General features: G+C 39.8%; 1 protein-coding gene across 1 annotated transcript in view; it reads left to right on the top strand.

Moving 5' to 3' along the window:
* Positions 1–300: 300 nt before the first annotated feature.
* The window catches only part of RB195_018522 (uncharacterized protein), a gene marked incomplete at both ends in the record, with an annotated part of 31,624 nt that continues 11,766 nt past the window's right edge, over positions 301–20,158 (top strand). Inside the window, 7 exons of the mRNA XM_064185995.1 lie at positions 301–320; positions 914–1,050; positions 2,087–2,190; positions 8,283–8,431; positions 9,483–9,624; positions 9,687–9,768; positions 17,271–17,369. Coding sequence (XP_064041876.1) covers positions 301–320; positions 914–1,050; positions 2,087–2,190; positions 8,283–8,431; positions 9,483–9,624; positions 9,687–9,768; positions 17,271–17,369 — 733 coding nt within the window. The remainder of the gene's footprint in view (positions 321–913; positions 1,051–2,086; positions 2,191–8,282; positions 8,432–9,482; positions 9,625–9,686; positions 9,769–17,270; positions 17,370–20,158) is intronic.

Here is a 20,158-nt window from a genome sequence, read left to right as displayed (position 1 = left end):
CGTGTACAATGATCATGATATTCGCGATTACTTTCAGTAGCTGCACAAATTTTTCTGAAGAAGTTTTTTTTTTTCGAAATTGCTACGTTTACGGAATCCACTGAATGTTATAGGTTTGCTTGGATTCCTTGTTTTTTTTTATTTCGATGGCTAAAGTATACTTAATCTCTGGAAGAAAGGATGACCCTTCACCTAAAAAAGTTCTAGAAAAAGAAGTTGCAGACTCGCACATTGTGGAGCTCAGTGACATTCATATCCTGTCTCGTATTTGCTCTGTTTTGTCTGTCTGCACTTTTCAGGATGCAGAAGGGAGTCGAAAGGTGGGTCATTTATAGACGGGGGTGGTCACAGCGGCTCTTTTTTGATCCTCTGACTCGTGAACTTACTGCCAAGGAAATTTATTGTTGACTTCTCTTAACATCCTTCATTTTCGGAATAGGTGTATTTTCGCCTCGTATTGATCCTATGTACATGACCAATCTTATTTTCCGTATTTAGCACATATTGGTCACGAACCTTTTTAAGTGGATGAAGAAGCAATGATGATAATAGAACAGCTTTTGAGTCAACTCAGCATTAGTTTACAGGAATGAGTTGTTGTTGCTTAGCCTGGCGACATGTTATCCACTCGATATCGCACCTGACTCATTATTGATCTTGCGAGCATTTTCATCACATAGGCAAGAGTAACTCAATCCTAGCTTCCTGTAGTGCTTCTTGTAGTGGACAGGATTGAGTTACTCTTGCCGAAAAAAAAAACCGTCGCATGTTTTATTTTCACGTATTTCCTCTTTAAATTTCTTTTTGCTTCTCCATCACTTCTGCATCTCCACTTTTTACATTCGTTAAATTTATTTCTCGTGTAATTACTGCAAGTGTTTGGTTAAACATCAAATAAACGGAAGAATTGCAGGATGTCTTCTCAAAATCGGCCTGAAGATTTAGATTCATCAGGGGTAGAACCAGACGCTCTTGTGGAAGGAGTACGTGATGTAAACCTTGATGAAACTCTGGATAGCAAATTATTGGCCAATGCGCTACGAGACGGAGGTGTGTGTTGATATCCATTTACTAATAAAATAGTTTACGTATAGACGAACTAATTAATGTTAAACTAAACTTTTCTACCTGCTCTAGGAAATCAGAGAAGCTCCTCACAAGCTGTGAATGATATGTCCAAAAAAACAGCCCAGAATCCAAGATCTTTTTAGGAAATAATTCTTCTTCAATTTTGCTCTTTTAAAAGTTGTGAAAGCGTGAAGCGTGTGAAGTTTGTTTTGCATTTAAAATATTTTATCTGTGGGTTTAACAGAAGAAAATTTCATATTCGTCTCATAATGATGGAAATACGCAGAAGTCCAATAATAAAAGTTTTGTTGGTACACAGCAGAGTATTCAAAAAGAGTTCTCTGAGTTCCTTCTCTTTATGTGAATAAAGGTATACCTAATATTAATCTTCCAACCAACCAACAAAATGTGATAGGATGTATCACAAAAAAAAACTATGTTCAGCGCAGATATCAAAGAAAAGAAGATTTTTCAAATCTACCAGGAAGGTTTCACGCTCAAGCATTGATTGTTGTTTTCCTTTCTCCATATGTAATTTCTGAAGTGATTTTATGTTCAAGTATAGTTCTGTACAAGCCTGAAACATTTGGTTATTTAAAGATAGGCCTTTTTGCCGTCTACGTTCTCTATTATATTATTTCTTTGCATATTTTTTTCGGTTGGCAAGGTTTTTGTGAGGTATGTAAAGTCCAGTTCCGCGGGTGTCGTTTTTCATCATGATTATAAGTTTGTGTCAACTATTTGCCTTAACCTCACAATTTGTGTGATCCATTTTTGAGTGGTTGTTATTTCGACTGAATATCTCATCACACGTTTAGCTGGACACCATGATAGCCGGATTTTAACTTGTTACAATCCGGACTATAATGGACTTGTTAACGTGAATTTATACGATGCTCATGATGCATCTAAAGTTGTCAAATAACTTTTAGATTTCTCCCATACACTCCAAACGGAATGTATGGGAAAAATCGAGGAGCTACCGTTGAACGGGACTATATTTACTTTTCCTTTTAAGCTACCAGTGGTCTATCTGGAATGGATGAAAGTGAAGCCTCGATTATTTCTGGAGAACCTCCGAGTGCACTAGTGAATCAACCATTTCCTCAGACAAGCACGAAGGTAGGATAGTTTCAGGGATGTCCGGTATTTTTCGGGGAGGAGTAAAAGTTACTATCTAACCATGCATCCTTTTATTTTGCAGATAGGAAATATCCTTTGAAAAATCCGTCCAGAGGAAATCCTTATGGCTCTGAAAAGAATATTGGAAAGATATGGCGTTGCAACAGATTAAACGATTAAATTTGAAGTTCAGGGGTGACACTATGCTAGTGTTGATTGTATCTTGCATGGAATTAATACGATGAATGAAAAAACAGGTCGGTATGACTATTCACATGATATTGTGGCAGTTTCATACTACCGCCTAGACGAGGTGTCACCCAATGTTAACACAGCCGACTACTTTCTGGATACACCTATAGTTGGGTCAGAACGGCATGAGGCACGGGCAGTTGCGCAAACGGCTGCGTTCGAGCGGTGGAGCGCAGCGGTTGGAATCGAGGTGGGACCATGGCGGTAGCGAGGATCCTTACACGATCTTAACCGCTGTGCTCCACCGCGCCGCTTCGAGCGCAGCCGCTTGCGCAACTGTCCGTGCCTCATGTCGTTTTGACCCAACTATAGTCAATTCCCAATTTTTTTATTTCTACATCTACAAGCTTTACACAAAGGATCAAGTAACGATGGGCAAAGACTTTCGAAGACGACTCTTTTCCTTTCCCGAGAACTTGCTAAGTTGAAGAAAGCGAAAAAAGGCTCACAGGTCAAACAGAAACAACAATATAACATTGCGCGTACGATTCTCCACTAGGCCAAACTTTAATAAAAAGAAAAAAAGACTTGATATTGCACTTGAAAGGTGAACAAGTTAATATTACTTAGCTTCCAATATTTGATATATTTAGTCGATTATCTCTGAGAGTCAAGTTCTTTCCAATTCTATGGATTATAAAAGGAGATACTCGATCTTCGCTTAAGTCGACATCCTCTTCGCCTTTTCCCGTTTCTCGTCACAGTTCCCTACAGTAATATTGAACATGTTGCTCCGTTCTCTTGTTCGAGTGTTGTTTCGAAAGTTTGATTGCACGCTCTACATTGATATTCTGATATCATATGTACATTTCAAGCGTATGGATGCCGAGCGATATTATATTATTAATATGCTAATGCCCGCTTGATTCACCGATGGGTCACGTTTTAAAGTGTCTTTGTGTACTGCAGATATGATACATTGCTCCTCAGAAATACAGTGCAAAACGTGTTGTATTAGGGTAACGCGACGCATCCTCGGTGAAGGCAAAGGGGGGACGCTAAAGAGGGTCCCGGCGGATTCTCCGCGAATGCCTACGAGATATAACGTGTCCAGTGGATATGCCGGCGGATACGCGAACATATCTCGACGTGGTCACGCTCCAGTCGTTCATGAAGACACATACAACCGTCATAGATGCTTTTCTAGCTACAGAGACGCAGAAAACTGTGCAGTTACAAGGAAATATGCAAAGAATAGTGGTGTGAGCTGTCGAATTTACCGAATAAGTCAAAGAGTAATAGTTTTAGATAGAAGCACATGGGATTTTGTATGGTGTTCTAATAAAGAAAGGCAGTGAGTTTGTCTTTATATCATCTTCAGAATGTCTAGAAATCTTACCAAATTTGAACTCTTTTTCTTCCTGTAAGTTCCAAGAAGTCAGATACAGAACAGGTCCCTCTATCCAGAAATAAATTAGGCTACAAAAAAGCTAGGCAGTTACAGGATAACGATAATTCTCATTACCATTACTTTTGAGAGCTGCAATGTTCCGTTTTAACGAATATTATTATGCACGTAATTTGAACCTATTAGATACATCCTTATCTCATATTTCATGTGAGGATTTCTCTTGCTTCTGGTACGATTACAAAATTGAGATCACCCCACATCACAAATTTGCAGTGAATGTGTCTGATTCTCCAAAGCAATTTAGTAGATAGTGAATTATATCCTAACCGGTGATGCAGCATATGATTAGCGGTAGGTAAGCAGAGCCAGCTATTTAGGTGCCATCGAAAGTGAATCTCTTTAGGACACGCACCATCGCTAATTGCTCTGACGAGACATGACCGGGGCTCGAAGTTCCGCCGGGACCTTTGTACATGCACCCGTTTCCGCGTACTATAAGGCGGTCATTCCATGCTGGGCCCTCTTCACAGTAGGCAAAAACCTCTTTTCTCCGGGTTTTTTTCTAGAATTAAAAAAAAATTCCCTGCATAATAGTGCACGAACAGGATTACATAATCATAGCAGCGTCCTTTTCTGTTAATGTTATTGTTTATTTTGCTCCTTGGGAGCGCCTAAGATCCTGATTTGTAGGGATTCAGTCTTGATGCTTTTTTTGTGTAGATGTGCATGATTAGCGTTAATTTTAACCGTTGTTATAGTAAAATCCCAAAATCCTTTCTAGAAGGCTAACTATGCACAACTGTACAAAAGAAGGAACATTGTAGAGAGCTGAGCGCACATCTTCACCGGGCATGGTGACCCTGATTTTACGCCAAGTGTAGGTGTTTGTGACATGACGGGATGAAAACGAAGTCATTGCTTTTAATGACTGTCTTTTTATCATCTTTAGTGGTTAAAGGCAGAGCGTTATATCGTTATTTTATACTTCACTACACTCCAAGCATGAAAATGAGTATTCAAATTGTAAAGAATGCTCCATATTTTTTCAACAGAGGTAAATTTGTTGCCTGCACTGGCTTGCTTTTAAATCCATCACTTCAGTTTGGAGAATAGGCATCCAAAGTTGATTACAGCTGGACTGTGACTAGAGAGGACAGTTTCCAAATGTCGTTCGAAGTTTCGGGCGAAACAATTAGAACTCCCCTTTTTCACTGATAGGTTGTGAGAGGAAATGATCATCATTATGATCACAACCTATCAGTCATAAATGATCATCATCTGTGTTGTTGAAGGTAGAAATATTGCATAAGGAAATAAAGGAAATAAATAACCTAATTGTTTAAAGGCAGCATACCACCAATCTGAGGTGGTGCGGATTTCAGGTAGAGTATTCGTATACGGGGTCGTAGATTATGGAGACAGGGGTAGTTCCGCCCATGTCTCCCTGCATCACTGCGAACAGCCGCCTCCAGAATGCTGTTTTGTACTACGCCATCTATTGCAACGCTCCACCCCATGCGCCGCCTCCGCCCTGCGACTCGTCGAAAATCGATTCGGACTGCCCCGATAGGCAGTAAGGGACGCTACGCGGGCAAGGGTGGCGCGCTGCAATAGAAGGCATCGTGCAGAACAGCATTTAGGGGCAGGCTGCTTGCAGTGATTCAGGGAGAGATGAGCGGAACCAAACCGTCTCCCGTAACCTACGACCTTTGTATACGGATATGTATGTATTTTATGTGTTCCGCTTAAAAAGTGACGAACAATAGAGAAAGGAGCAAAAATAGGAAGACACTGGTCCAGAAGCGCATTGAATTGCGCTCGCTAAATAGTCACTGCGCTTCAGAAGGGTTCCGTACACTTTTTAGCAGCAATTATCCATGGAGTGTATCCTCAGGAGTTCACAAAAGTTCATCTCCACTCATCTATCACCGATTGGACGCATTGCAATAGTTTTAAAAAAAGGCCCTGATGCCCATCAGTAAAAAAAAAACTCCTTAAGTATGGACGGATACAGTTCACTACTAGTAAAATGTTTTAGAAATATAAACACATATGTTTAAATTTTTTAAATGAAAATTGTATTCAAGATATCCAGTACGACACATATTTTTCCTCTTCTTATCTGCTACATTAGACTACTTAAATTAGACCCGTACTTATGAACACTGCTCTTCAACTGAAATCGAATGACGCATCAGTGCTTCACAACTATAACCGATTCCACTCCATCTCCCTCTCTTGCGCATATCGTAATGTCTTAGATCGCTGTACCGTCCCCCATTCATTTTTATGTAGATGGAAAAGCAAGTTTTTCTTAGGTACCAATGTTTTATTAAACACTATTTCGTTTGCTGTATCCGATGACTTTTTACGATCTTTACGGAAGTGACACAAGTTAAGTCCTTCGTCAAAAATAGTCCCATTTGATACGTGTTACCGGATAATGTCCCAAACTTATCGAACAAAATGGACAATGTTATATTTAATATCAGCGAGATGTTGATTTTTGAGTGGTTCGTGATTTCATGATCGTTTTTCAAAGATGATATTATTTTGAACTTGATTTGCGTGGCTGGAGCGCTGAATATATTGGTCATGTGAGGCATGAATAGGCATCAGAAGGTCGTCCGCTCTTCTCCTTTCTTTTTTGGATTAAGCTGAAGAAGAAGCTTGCAATTTTCCAAAACAAAAATCTATTGGTTATCGGCCTTTGCTCCATTTTATTCAGCTCTAATTTTCGCACTATGTTCTCGAGAGTGGTGATGTTTTGGTCTGAATGTTAGTATTCAACTCTTGAACGATTCCATTACCGCTTCCGTTTCTGCCGTGTCGAGAGCCTCTGAACAGATGAAAGTGACTCTTTGGCATCTTGTATTCTCCCAGCACTTGGATGAGTTTTGAAAGAGTATGTGGTTAATCGTGCAGAAAACTTTTTTTTCTCGTTTTTTGAGACCCTTTCTGCTCGAATTGTCGTTCATTTAATGTTCTTCCAATCCTATCTAAGGTAGTTCTTGTGGACTTGTAGATGACAGGCGGGAAGCGGATGAGACGATAATTGCCGAAGTCTTGTGGATCTCCTTTCTCATGTTACAACTACATATGGTCTCGTTGATCTTCTGTTGTTTAGCTTCTTGCATTTTGACATGTAACGGATGAAGAACTTTGTCAAAATGTTGGTGAAGACTGAAGGAGGATGTTTCAGATGTTCGGAATTGATCCTCGTGTCGCAAGGTTCTTTACCGACATGATGACATGTCGCATTTCTGAAGGGGATCTTTGGGTTGACAGATCCGTCTTCCCTCAGATGGTGAGGAGGCAAGTAAATATGACTGTCGAAAATATTAAAGAAGTCGTGGATTACCATCTCCACCCCTTTCTCGATGCTATGCTTATTTCGTTACTGCTCCCAGTTTAATCATATTTGTTTTATGAGTGCGAGGTACCGATGTTTATAACGAATGCTCATCCCTGCCTGTGCAACTTCGGCCAGCACTGCCGCATCTCTTTGAGGTCCCAATTTGACGCCTCTCTTCAAATCATCGCGAGCGTGGATGTGTGCTTATTGTTGCCTGCGGCTCCACGCTGCTGTATTAGCTCAAGAGTTTCCATCTCGTGGGATTTTTAAGTCTCAGTTTTCCTCGCAGAGCAGTGGTAATCTTCTACGACGCGATCATTGATGTTATCCATTGCAGCATATTCTCAAGAGCCGGCTACCAGTGCCTAAAAATTTCAATTAATGATGGTCGTAGGAAACCGCGGCGTTCTCTGTTTTTTTTTTTTTTTTTTGGTGGAGGGAAATCCTTCTCGGAGGAGACGATGGTCTGACCCGTATAAAATTGGTACAGTAGCGACATTCTTCAATCAAAACCTTATACTGACGATGATTTAGTTTATTTGGTTATGATGCCCTCTCCTGTGTGATTCCCATGTCTATCGTAGAGAGGAAAGCTCTTGAAACTATGAGTTTCCATTGAAACCACCGAAAAGGACCTTATAGAATGCGTTAAAAGACGGCGTTGATCTTCATTGGAGGAATCCCTTAGGTCCATATAGAAAGTTTCAACTTCTTCGTAGGTTGGTGTTGATAGTCGAAGATGACATTGATCCTCATTTCATCTTTAGCTGCTACTCTTTAGCTGCTAGTTGTTCGAAGGAATCAATTATGAAGAAAAGATGTTCGTTTCCACAATCATGTTAACGAATTCATAGCAACAATCTAGGAGCATGCGACAGTAGATGGGTCAGAGATCTCCTCTGTCACATACGACTTTTAATGGGTGATGTCATCTCGTTTCGATCAGTTCGTTGAAGTCGTTCTTGGTCTTCTTGGCTTGTGTCAATATTTCAAAATTGATCTTTCCTTTTTTACTTTTTAAGAGTTGTTTTATGGTCTGCCTTGTCGAAGACGAACCATTGTGATGCGTATAGTTTATAGCACGAGTACAGCTAGATTAATGAGGTTTTGGTGTCGAAATATGGTTTGCTTTAGGTCTATTACCACATAGATGATGAACCTACACCTTACCTTACTGAAGTTCACGTGCCTCCTGATTTGATAACGTTGGGAGATGTTAAACGGGTGCTGATGCGTTCAAATTTCAAATATTACTGCAAGGCTCTTGATCAAGATACGGGATGGTGAGTTCTAAGTTAGTTTACTAACAGTTCAATTCTTGCGACACGGCGTTGTTGCGGGTATCTTGATCATTCTTCACAACAACTTCTCTTCTTTAATCTATTTATTGTTAGTGCTACTTCAGCTGATGTTTCTGCGTCTAATTCCTATATTTTTTATAACTAGGTAAATCTGTAGTGCCGTAGTTTGCCCAGGTTTTTTTTTGCCTTTCAACAGCTATTGTCTACTGTGATCCGTTATGGAACATTTTTGGGCAACATGTAGTCGGATCAAAACGACATGAATCACAAGTGTAGTTGCGCTGCATATGCGTACGCGCTCGAAACGGCGTGGTGGAGGTAGCAGTTGGGACCGGGTTGGAACCGTTGCAAACTGCAGCGATTGGTGGTGCCAGCAAGGGTTCTACCACGTTCACCAAAACGCCTCGTGAGAAGCCGAGTACGCAATTGCGTACGTGCTTCATGTCGTTTTGACCCTACTATAGTGTGCATATAGTTTAGGGTTGATTTGTCTACGATTTTAAATGGTTGCTGTTAACTTTGTGTAAAAGTGTCGAAGATAATGTATATCTTTGTCTGTTTACGATTTCCTTTACGGCTACCATTTGAAAATATGCATGAAGTTGTTGTTATTTGCGAAACGTAGCCAAAGACATATAAATCCAGGAGAAACGAGTGGAACTCTAGTGATCTCAGAACCTGTTATACAAAATTTTTAATCTCCTGGTGAGGCAAACTCTTTGGTCCTGGTATTTTTTGTTAGTACTGTTATGTGAAGAGCTAATCACCTTCAAAATCCACTGAGCTGGAACCCAAATTTTGACTTCATAGTTAATAGTTTGTCACCTCGCTCTTACGTATTTTCTATTGATAGTCGAGTAATTTCGAAATGCTCACTTTCAGGTTTTTTTTTTTATTCATTGGTGATTAGATATTAGTACTAGTAAATTACAGAAGTTAACACATTACAAACGAAGAGTTCAACAGAATACGCTCGACATGGTGGTCTGAATGTATTGAAGTGGTTTCATTTCAATGATTTCATCCATTTTAGCGAAGTGAAAGCAGAAATTCGCGACGATATGGAGCGATTGCATCGCTCATCGAATGGTCGCTTTGAATTGTTTCTCCTCACTACTGAAGGTTCTACTCATTCCGATGGTTCTTCAGGCCTTCCGAAGATGGGACGCCATCACGTAGTATTTGAAGTCTTGTTTATTGTGATAGTGGATCCTACTGAATGCTGCACTTTCTTAAGGTTCCCGGTCCTGCTCCCTCGAGCATGTATTACCTCAGCCAAAATGCTTATCGTCAAGCAGTGCACCAGTACGACAATAGTCGTGAGTTACCTACAAATCTGTTTGCATTTCAAGCAACCTCGTTTGTTTCTTTCTGGGGTCTCGGGGCTTTTATTCTTATCCTTATGTGGTGTATAGTAATGCAAGTAGAGTTGTTATATTCTTAATATAATTCCTAGTTCTGCACTAAGTATTGTAAGCAGTGTATTAGTATCTTTCTAATATTTTTCTTTCAAATCAATTCACGAATAACGTGTTTTTGTCATCTCAAAGGTCTTTGTCCGAAGTCCGACGTGCTATTTTCCCAGTGAAGAACCGTACTTCTCTTTTTTCCGACAGAATCAAGTCTGAATGTCTGAAGAACCTACCACGAGTCCTCATCAACACCCTAGCGAGGCACCTCACTTGTTACCTGTGGAAATGCAAGTTTTCTAAGCATTGGAAGACCAGCAAGGTGCTGCTGAACAAGAGAGGGAACCACTTGACATCAGCAACTATCGCCCGATCTGTGTTTTGTCCGTCATTTACGAGCTCTTCACAGGAGTAATCCCTAACAAGATTGAAAGAACATTAGATGAAGTACATCTGTAAGAAGGATTCGGAAAGAATTCACCACGATTGACCAAATGTACGTTTCCAAGCTCATAGGAATATCGCGAGACTACAGGATGCCGCTGTGTCTCGCTTTCATCGACTTGAACAAAGCCTTCGATTCAGTTGAGACGGAAGCGGTAGTGGAAGCCTAGGACAACCAAGGCGACCCCACTTGACACATAAAGATTTTTTGTGAGTTATACAACAACTTTACGGCTAAAGCTTCTCCATTCTACAATAATGCCGCAATCGACGTGAAGAAAGGCTGACACGATCTCACTCGAAATATTCAGTGCCACTCTCGAGAACACAATACAGAGATAGGAATAGGATTCTTCTTCGTTTAGTTGATGACATCGTGCTGATAACATCAAGCACCAAACAGGAGGAACGAAAGCTGGTCGAATTTAATGAAACGTGTAAAAAGATCGATATCTGAATCTGCACAAGAAGATGTTAATGAGGAAAGATGGGTCCCAGCCTCATTCACACTCCAGGAAACGAATATATCCGAGTGCTTGAGCTATTTGTATCTAAGTCAGGAAATTATTACTGTGAACGAGATGACCTGCAAGGTGAGCAAGAGGAAGTAAGCTGCTTTGTGAGCATACAAGAGCTTTGAGGGCGTAGTTAAGAGGACTAAGAACATTTGGCTCCGTGCCCACCGACTTAATACTATTGTCCTACCTGCTTTTACCTGCGCTTCGAAAATCTGGGCTTTTCGGAAACAAGGGGAAAATGAAATCAAAATTAATATTAAATTAATATTATCAAAATTAATATTAAATGATTACATAAATCACAAAATATTATACTTAGTTTCAGGCGTACGCGTACGGTATGGAAGCCACAACGTTTTGTTTTGAAAATTGGGAAATGGGTTAGAACGCTCAATCGAAAATATTTTGCTGGCTAGAAGTATTCCGCTTCACACAAATAGAAGTTTAAACAGGGGCTCGAAGTTCAGTCCTACATCAACGGTAGAGGACTGGAGACGCTGCCGCGCATGCCAAGGAAAGTAAAATAAGGTGGGGCGGACACGTGATGCGTTTCAACGACAGTCGCTGGAGCAAAACTGTAAGCAGGGTCGGGCGTGTGATGGGATTTTCCAATTAGAGGTCGTAAAGGGAGGGGGTTGCAAGGAAAGGGGGTCGTGTGGAAGTGTGCGGTGGGCAGTAATGAAGGAAGGATAAAACACTACTTTTCACCGCATAGGATAAAATATTAAGTAGTATTAGATAATTACGTACATTATAAAATACTTCAAAATTAATAGTAAATGATCACTTAAATTACAAAATATTATACTTAGTTTCAGGCGTAGCCGTACAGTTTGGAAGCCACAACATTTTGTTTTGAAAATGCATAACTTGTTGACTGCGTAACAATGAGACATCGTAGGTTCGACACCCGGCTGAGTCAAATTTTTGCAAAAGAGTTACAAAATTGAAACCACTTCTTCTTCTTCACTTCTGAGGAATTTAATTATTTACAGTTTATAGCAGTTTAGAAGTGGAATTTAATGACCAAACAAGCTGATTCTGTGTACATTGTTAGGTCTGGGAGGTCGCGAATAACTTCGTGGTAGGAGGTCCTAAAGAAAAATCTTAAGTACTTTTTCAGAGAAGAATGTTTGCTCTAAAAACCGCTCATATCACTATTTTCTCTCTCCTTCTAGTCTTTTTGGAATTTTGAGGGGACAAAGATGTTAAAAATGACAAATTTTTCCATCTTCATCTAATCAAAAATTTGGAAAAACGGCGAGGCCAAAGAAATCGAGTGATGCAGCATCTGATAGAGAAAATCCTCGGCTACAAAAACCGGAAGATGACTTGCTTCGCTTTACGCTACTCTGAGTTATTGAATTTTATTCTAGATCACATATTTTTCGGCGAGCGAGCAGAAATTAGGATTTTGACACGTTTTCCCATTGCAGAAAAATGGGACAATGTTTTAAAAAACCACCTATATATTCGGATAGAGGGACTAAGGGAACTCTTATGTGCAAAAATTTCTCCGTTCCGAACCGTCTCGTCTTCTCAAACTTTAGGTGGGACAAATCCAAAAAGTCGGAAAATTTTAAACTTTGTCCCATCAAAATCCGAAGAGAACTAAGGGGTGGCAAAAAAAAAAGTGCCAGCGATATGACTGTTTTTAGGCCAGGCCCTTTCCTCTGAAAAGCTACCTAATATATTTCTTCCGGGTTTTTTTTATCACGAAGTTATTTGCGACCTCCCAGACCTAATAATGTGCAGAGAATTTGAGCTTGTTTGGTCATTAAATTCCATCAAATCCACTTTCGAACTGCTGCAGACTACTTAACTCTATCTCGTTTGCAAAAATTTGAGCCAGCAGACTTGTGTCGTCTCATTGTCCTGTTGTAGCGACAAAATGTTGATTTTTTCGTTTTTTTCGAGGTTCCTCTGTAATTCGATTGGATGTTTTTCTTTCAGTAAGATTTATAGAAAAGCTATTTTTCTTGCACTAGCACAAATCAGCTTGGGAAGGGTATTTGAAAACTGAAGTAGGCAAGTAGTTAAACACCTTTTCACAAGGAAACTGTCACAAAATCCTCTTAAAAGGGTTCACGCGCAAAAATAATTTCGTAAAATAATCACGCAGAGTAACTTAATCTCAGTAACGGTAAAATACGGCATTTAAATAAGCACAAGTAAGATTTTCGAAGAAATTTGGTGTTATCTTTCAAACTGCACAGGAATTCGTTTTTTCTTGCATATTACCTATGCACCTGATTTCTCTCTTTTTTAGTCGTATTTTATCCTTTAATCAGTATTTAAAGATATTTCATAGATTTTAGAACAAAATTAGAACACCACAAAAGTGGAAATATTTCAACAGCATTCCAGCAATTTGCTCCTTCTACTACTTGGTGCTTCTCCGCTTCTGTCAGCTACCGATTTTCTCACTTGCCATTTCTTCCTCTACTAATTCTCGATTTTTAATTTTCGAAACACATGAAATTTCCAATAGATTGAAATGACAGCAGCTGAGAACTGCCGCAGGAGTGTTGGAGGAGGAGGAGAAGATAGAAGGAGAAGATAGGAGGAGGAGGAGGAGGAGGAGGAGGAGGAGAAGGATCGTATTCGGGAGGGCCGTGTCCCATCACTACCCTTGACCCTGGTTGTAAGTGACTGGGTATATCATACGTTATCAAACGCGCCGCAGAGAGGCCGTCGACCCGAGGCCGTGGTGAGGCCTTTTCGTGAAGTCCTCTAAAGAAAGATATGACGCTCCTCTCATTATAAAAGAAGTCGCTGGGCAACAGTGCGTGCGATCAGGATGAGTGCATCTGCTGCACGTTCGACCAAGTCGACGAACAATGAGTGAGTGAGAGCACTGGTGATGAAGTCCGTGATATTCTCACCATGGTTTCCCTGCGTCGCGTTTACTTCTAAATATGATTCATGACATTGGAAGACTTTGTAAGTGGCAGTTACATTCACGAGACGAAAATCTTATCTTATGCAACTAAGCTTTTTGAAGAGATCTGCTGCATTCGTCTGTGAACATATCCGTCATTCCGTTAGTGTTTCTCTTCGGTGGTGTTTCGTTTCCGCTGGATTCCAGCCGAACGTCATTTCACTGACATCTGCTCACTCCGCAAGCCATTGGATGGGGTACACATGCGTTCGTTTATTCATACGATTCTGAATAGAAGTTGGAGCCGTGGGCGCATTCCATTAGAGATCAGTCAACGCCTTGCCCTTTATCCTTTCCTTTTCATCATGGTTTCTTCTAGCAGCGTAATCGGCGCTCATATATATATATATATATATATGTATATATATATATATATATATATATATATATATATATATATATATATATACATGTATATATATATATATACATATATATACGTATATATGTGTATATATATGTATACATATACACACATACGTGTATATGTACATATATATATATATATGTATGTATATGTATATGTATATATATACATATATAATATATATACATTATATAATATACATATATATAATATGTATAATATATACAATATACACCAGCCTGAACGTCCGGCCAAAGCCTGACTTCAGGCTAGTTTTGGTGTTTGTTTCGCTCGCCTTCATCGATCAATAAGAAATAACAAAAATAACAGTAGCGACATTTTTTCAAAAATTATAATTGCTTTTTTTGGTTTTTCCCCAAACGCTGAGTTCTATATTTGGATAGCAATCCAGCTTAATTTTACATCTATGTTTCTCACAAACCTCCACAACTTGGAAACATTATTTGAAGTATGAGTCTCCTCCGTTTTCAACTATTAGCACAGAATGATGTGCTAACATGGAACGACGTGAGTATCACTATCGTAGTGACAAAAATAACGTTCTACGTCAGATCGCGTAAACTGTTGGCTACTATGTATTGTATTCAAGCAGCACGTGTGTTTCCTCTTTTTGAAGAAAGGATGTTAGCAGCATCAGAAGACATGCTGGGGAATAGATGTGCGAAGGAACCACAGAAACCCATTCTACCGCCTTGGTGTTCTCGCGCACCAATCCGACGCACTGGAGCCCTTCTCTCCTCACTCTACGGCTTTCCGGCACACCATTTCAACCCCGTGGGACCCGTCCCATCCCATTTTACAGTCTCCCTCTTTTTTTGGGAGACTCCCCTCTCTTTCTTTTTGTTGGCTGCGACACGCATCCACAGACGCACGCACGTGACAGAATAAGCCCATTATTATATAGCATGATAGTTTGCAAATCTGGAAGTATACATTAATATAAAAGTTTAATTACCCTCACTAACATATAAGAGAAACTAACTTGCCTTATCAAAGCCAACATATATAGCCACATAGCTTTGGACAATGGTGAAAGGGTAGAGTGCTCGCCTATCAGGCGCATGGCGATTTTTCTGCACCTCACCGGTGCAGAATTTTGCATCATTATGGGGTATTTTCGTGACACACAGTCAAACACACATACACATACATACGGACTAAGCGCGTTATTATATAGTTATATTAGTTATATTAGTTGTATTATTATATTATATATTATATTTATATATACATGATATATATACCATGAGAATACACAAACATAATAATAAAAATACAAACATATACTACTTAAGAAGATGTGACATCGTTTTTGAACAGAACAGCAAGGTCCAATTTGATGGAGGGCTTCAAGAGAAGCAACTTCTTAGAAATCAGTCTACCGATCCGCAGCGTATCAGACCGCTACAGGAACTGTAAACTCGAACAGGTGAACACGGAGGTCTTGATTAATGAGTTGACCTTTGGTCTTAAAAGTTCAAAGGGAGCACACATTGCTCTCCATTCTTCTACTATGACCTTTCTTGAGATTATTTCTCTGTTCTTTCTTGATGTTTTTCCCTGTAATAGGCTTTCTCTTCTTCATTTATTCTGCTCTTTAATTTACTAGTTTCTGTGAACATCTTCGTCTTTGGTTTGTTTGCATTTTTTTCTTCGAAAAGACGATGTGACCTACGAAACGATGTTTTGAAGAAGAATTCTGTAAACTAAATCAAATCTATTATCCCCTGTACTTGTGCAGAACAACCGTAGTTTTGCCGCTTGTTCATGGCGGAAGGTTTGCATAAAACAATTAAGAAGTATGTACGTCGGTAGTTTCAAAGATAAATGCGGGAAAATGTTGTGTGGTGCTTCACCAATGAGTGTTTTAGTGCGTGACTTAAGAAATGAAGAACAAGAAAGGTTCGAGCAGTTCTTTGTGATTGTTTCTAGCTTGTGATGTTAAGAGGTGACAATTTTGTCTTCAGTCAACAAAGCTGTGAACGAAGTATCACATTTTCCAAGGTCCCGGCGATATTTCTTTAGACTTAAAGGCAGCATACCACAAATCTGAGGTGGTGCGGATTTCAAGTGGAGTATCCGTATACGGGGTTAGATTATGGAGACAGGGGTAATTCCGCTCATCTCTCCCTGCATCACTGCAAACAGCCGCCTCCAGAATGCTGTTTTGTACGACGCCATCTATTGCAACGCTCCACCCCTTGCGCCGCCTCCGCCCTGCAAATCGTCGAAAATCAATTCAGACTGCCCCGATAGACAGTAAGGGACGCTACGCGTGCAAGGGTGGCGCGCTGCAATAGGAAGCATCGTGCAAAGCAGCATTCAGAGTGATTCTACTTTCTGCTTGCAGTGATTCAGGGAGAGATGAGCGGAACCACCCCCGTCTCCATAATCTACGACCCCGTGTACGGATACTCCACCTGAAATCGGTACTAGATTTGTGGTTTGCTGTCTTTAAACTGCTTCCAAGAGATTCTTGTAGTTGCACTGTACATTCGAATGCCTCATCACATCGAAGAAAGATGTGCAAAGTGCTCATATTTCACTGGGGTTTTTGTTTTAATCTTGACTAATGGAACACAGCCTTTTTTCAATTCTTAAAGAAAAATGGGTCTTCTTTCATCCCACCAGCTAAAGGATAAAGTAAAGGATAAGGTGCCTGACTTTAATCAATCCGCTTGGGATGCGCCACCACGTTCACTTCAATTCAGCATCGTTTGATGTTTATGAACGCGTAACTAGGCCGTACAACTACTTACGGTGGCCAGACGATGTATCAAGTCATTGCTTTTATCCACTCAGGCAAAGTGTGGTTCCAATTTATCGATTCCGGAAGGACAAAATCCTTGGTTGGCAGTGAGACAGACCCGAACCTCGGATCGATTATACTGGAGCCGCAGCGGAACCTCTTGCCGACTGCGCTACGCGATCCCTCCGTTCATTTCACTGCCAATGAGTAAAATTCTTGGGATTCATTCAGTTGCAAAAGCTCAACAAAGCGCGTTAAACCTTAAGCTATATCACTTGATAGAAGAGTTAGTTCCACCACGGATGCACTGTTAATTGTTCATCTGCGATATTATGGAGTTTATATTCACTTGAATAGTTTGTCCATTTCCAGTGCTCAGTACGGATTCGGAATCGATGGTCTCAGCTGGAGTTCCACAGTACATGAAAGGGAGCTTCAATAGAAGGCAGATTCAAACGCAATACATGATGGGTGAGTGACTCCTAATTTTAAATCCCGTGGTTCCGTTCAAGGTTCCCTGCCCAATTATTCCTATTTCAAACAAAGGTATGAACGCAATATATTTCGTATGATACGATGGATCCGTATAGGGAAATCAGCTATGAACTCTGTTCTTAGTGTGGTAACTCTCAATGGGTGTAGGTGCTAAGCGTGATAAACACAAACGGCGATGCTGCTGTGAAAGTTCACTTGGATATGCAATACGAAGAGAAATTCAAGTTTTGTGAATACTTTGTCGCGGTGTTCTGATGCACTCACTCTTTTAGCAGCTTCTTCTGCTCTTTTTTTTTTTTTTTTTTTGGGAAAAACATTGGAGGATGGATGTTCCTCTAAAATATTGGTTTTCGCTTCACAACTTTTCTTATTTCTTTTCCTCTGTTTGGTGTTTAATGGGAGTTTCTCCTTCGCCCGAAACTATGAGAGATAAGATATCCTATGTTGTATGTATTTTCCCGAAATTAGAGAGTCGAACTATGAGGGATGACTTTTCTACGCACGACTGCCGCATTGCTATCAAATCCGATCTAATTGCTAAACTTTTGCGAAATACGAGTACCACAATTTTGATGTTGTTGTTATACTCATATTCTTATGTAACTGTGATTTCTTCTGTTAGTTTGTGTTTACAGACAAATGTTCAATTATGTGTTAACAACAAATATGTCGTAAATAATTGAAGGAGCAGCTAATTCACATGAAACAATTTTAGAGTGTCAAAGCAGTTGTCGCAATAGCAACATATTCTTCTTTTTTAGTTGCTCTGCGGTGCCGTGGAGATGTCTGTTGTTCTTATCATCAGAAACCAAGGGAGTCCTTTTTTGGTCCTCTAGGTGACTGCAAAAACAGAATTCTGAAAATAACACAAATAACAGATTGTCTCATGCTTAGAAAGATAACGTCATTTACATTTTGAAAAGTGTGGAAGTTGTGGGGTATTTTTTATCCGTTAAGGAGGGCTCAACAAACCTGTGAATTCCTTTGATATTATCTAGAGAACATTAGAAACGTAAGCAAACACAATCGCTACTAGCGTGTAGCACGAAACAATGATAGGGTCGTATTGGAAAAGCACTACAAACTTCCGGAAAATCAGGTGCATTAGTACTCTTACTTTGTGCAATTAAGACATTCCTCACATATTAATCCATAGCAGATCGCCGCTTCGCTATATAATTCTAAAAATAGATAGTTCAAGAACACGGCTTATGCGTGTAAAGATGGGACCGGTCATATAAGAATTTCTCCAGCATTGCAGAATGAAAGTTGTTCAGCATTTGGAAACTCATACATCATTGATTTTTTCTTAGAACTATATGTATATTCTGTCTCCGTTAAGATATATTAATTTATTGGCAAAGTTCTGGCGGCGGATGCGCATAAATTAATGCATCAGTAGCATCTATTGTCAAAGAGTTTTCTAGCGATATTGTGTTTTTTACCCATCATATTAGTGGATGCAGTCAGAAGTGCGACCGTAGAGATAAATGATGTCTATCCATTGTTTTCACTTTCTTAACTCTCTCCCGCTTGCTCTCTAGCCAACGATAACACATTTTCTAGATACATACATACTAACTAACATGCAGCTTCTAAGTAGGATAGTTATCTTGCTTCGGTAGTATTAGTAGGAGAACTAGCCACCAGTGTGAAAACTAATAATTGTGACATCCATAGAATCAGCCATTGTTTTTGGCTGCATCTTTCTTCTTGTTCTCTTATCCTACAGTAGAGAGATCCCCCGCACACTTGACATGGTCGATTCTGCGTTGTTCGACAAACTGCTTTATATCCTCAAGTGTCATGTCGAGTGGCGACCCAGTCAGATTCCGCTTATCTACCTCGTTCCGGACACGATTTATTCGTTCCATGACATATCTGTTCACCTAGTACATCTGAACTATTTTGAATCCAATACTTTATTATTCTGATTACTTTTTTATCTCTGTAACGGAATATCTGCACTACTTTTAAAAAGTTTGATCAGCGATTCGTTGTCTGAATTACTATTTTCCCTGATCACCTCAGGAACTGGTTGCGTCCACAAACGACTTTTTTCTGATCATTATTGTAGTGAAAGCAAAGTGCCACAGTGATTCCCTTGCTGTTTGTTTCTCCTGTTCCTCGATACACTCCTGCAGTCGAGCTAAATCCCGCTCTTGTCAGTCTGCTGTGTTCCTCTCTCACTTCTTACCCCGTTTGTGATCTCATAGCTGATTTTGTTCGTGGAACTTCTAGAATCAAATCTAATAAGATATAACTTATTTTAGTTGCTCATTCTTTTAATTGTTGATCAAAATTTTGCGGTTATGTAGACTTAAATTCTAGTGCTTTCATTGTGGAGAAGCTGACCGATAAAATTTAGTGCTCGCCGGATTGATTTATAAGTGCCTGCTGGGCCATCATTTTCTCTAACTCTTTGCATTTCCTCTCCAGATTGGCAGCTTTTTCTTGACATAACCCTCACTGCCTCTCATTTTCTGGTTCTTGTAACATTTTTGACTAGGAATAATCGGTGCATTTCGCACAACGAAAATATTTTGTTGTAAATACGAGTATTATAATAATTTATTGCTTCCTTGATTCTTTGGTGCTTGCAATGATGTGCAATCCTAAAAAAAAAGCTTTATGCGTTTATTTTGGTAGAGTTGTGAGCATACCTGAGCGTAGATTGAAGTCAATTGCATTTTTTGATGAACGATCCTCAACAACTCGTCTTTTTTAACTTTACTATCTGTGATAAGAAAAGAAGTTTCGTGAGA

This window comes from Necator americanus, chromosome II (genome assembly GCF_031761385.1).
Source record: "Necator americanus strain Aroian chromosome II, whole genome shotgun sequence".
Classification (NCBI taxonomy): Eukaryota; Metazoa; Nematoda; class Chromadorea; order Rhabditida; family Ancylostomatidae; genus Necator; species Necator americanus.
Note: the sequence above shows the minus strand (reverse complement) of the source record. Positions and strands in the feature narration are given on the sequence as shown.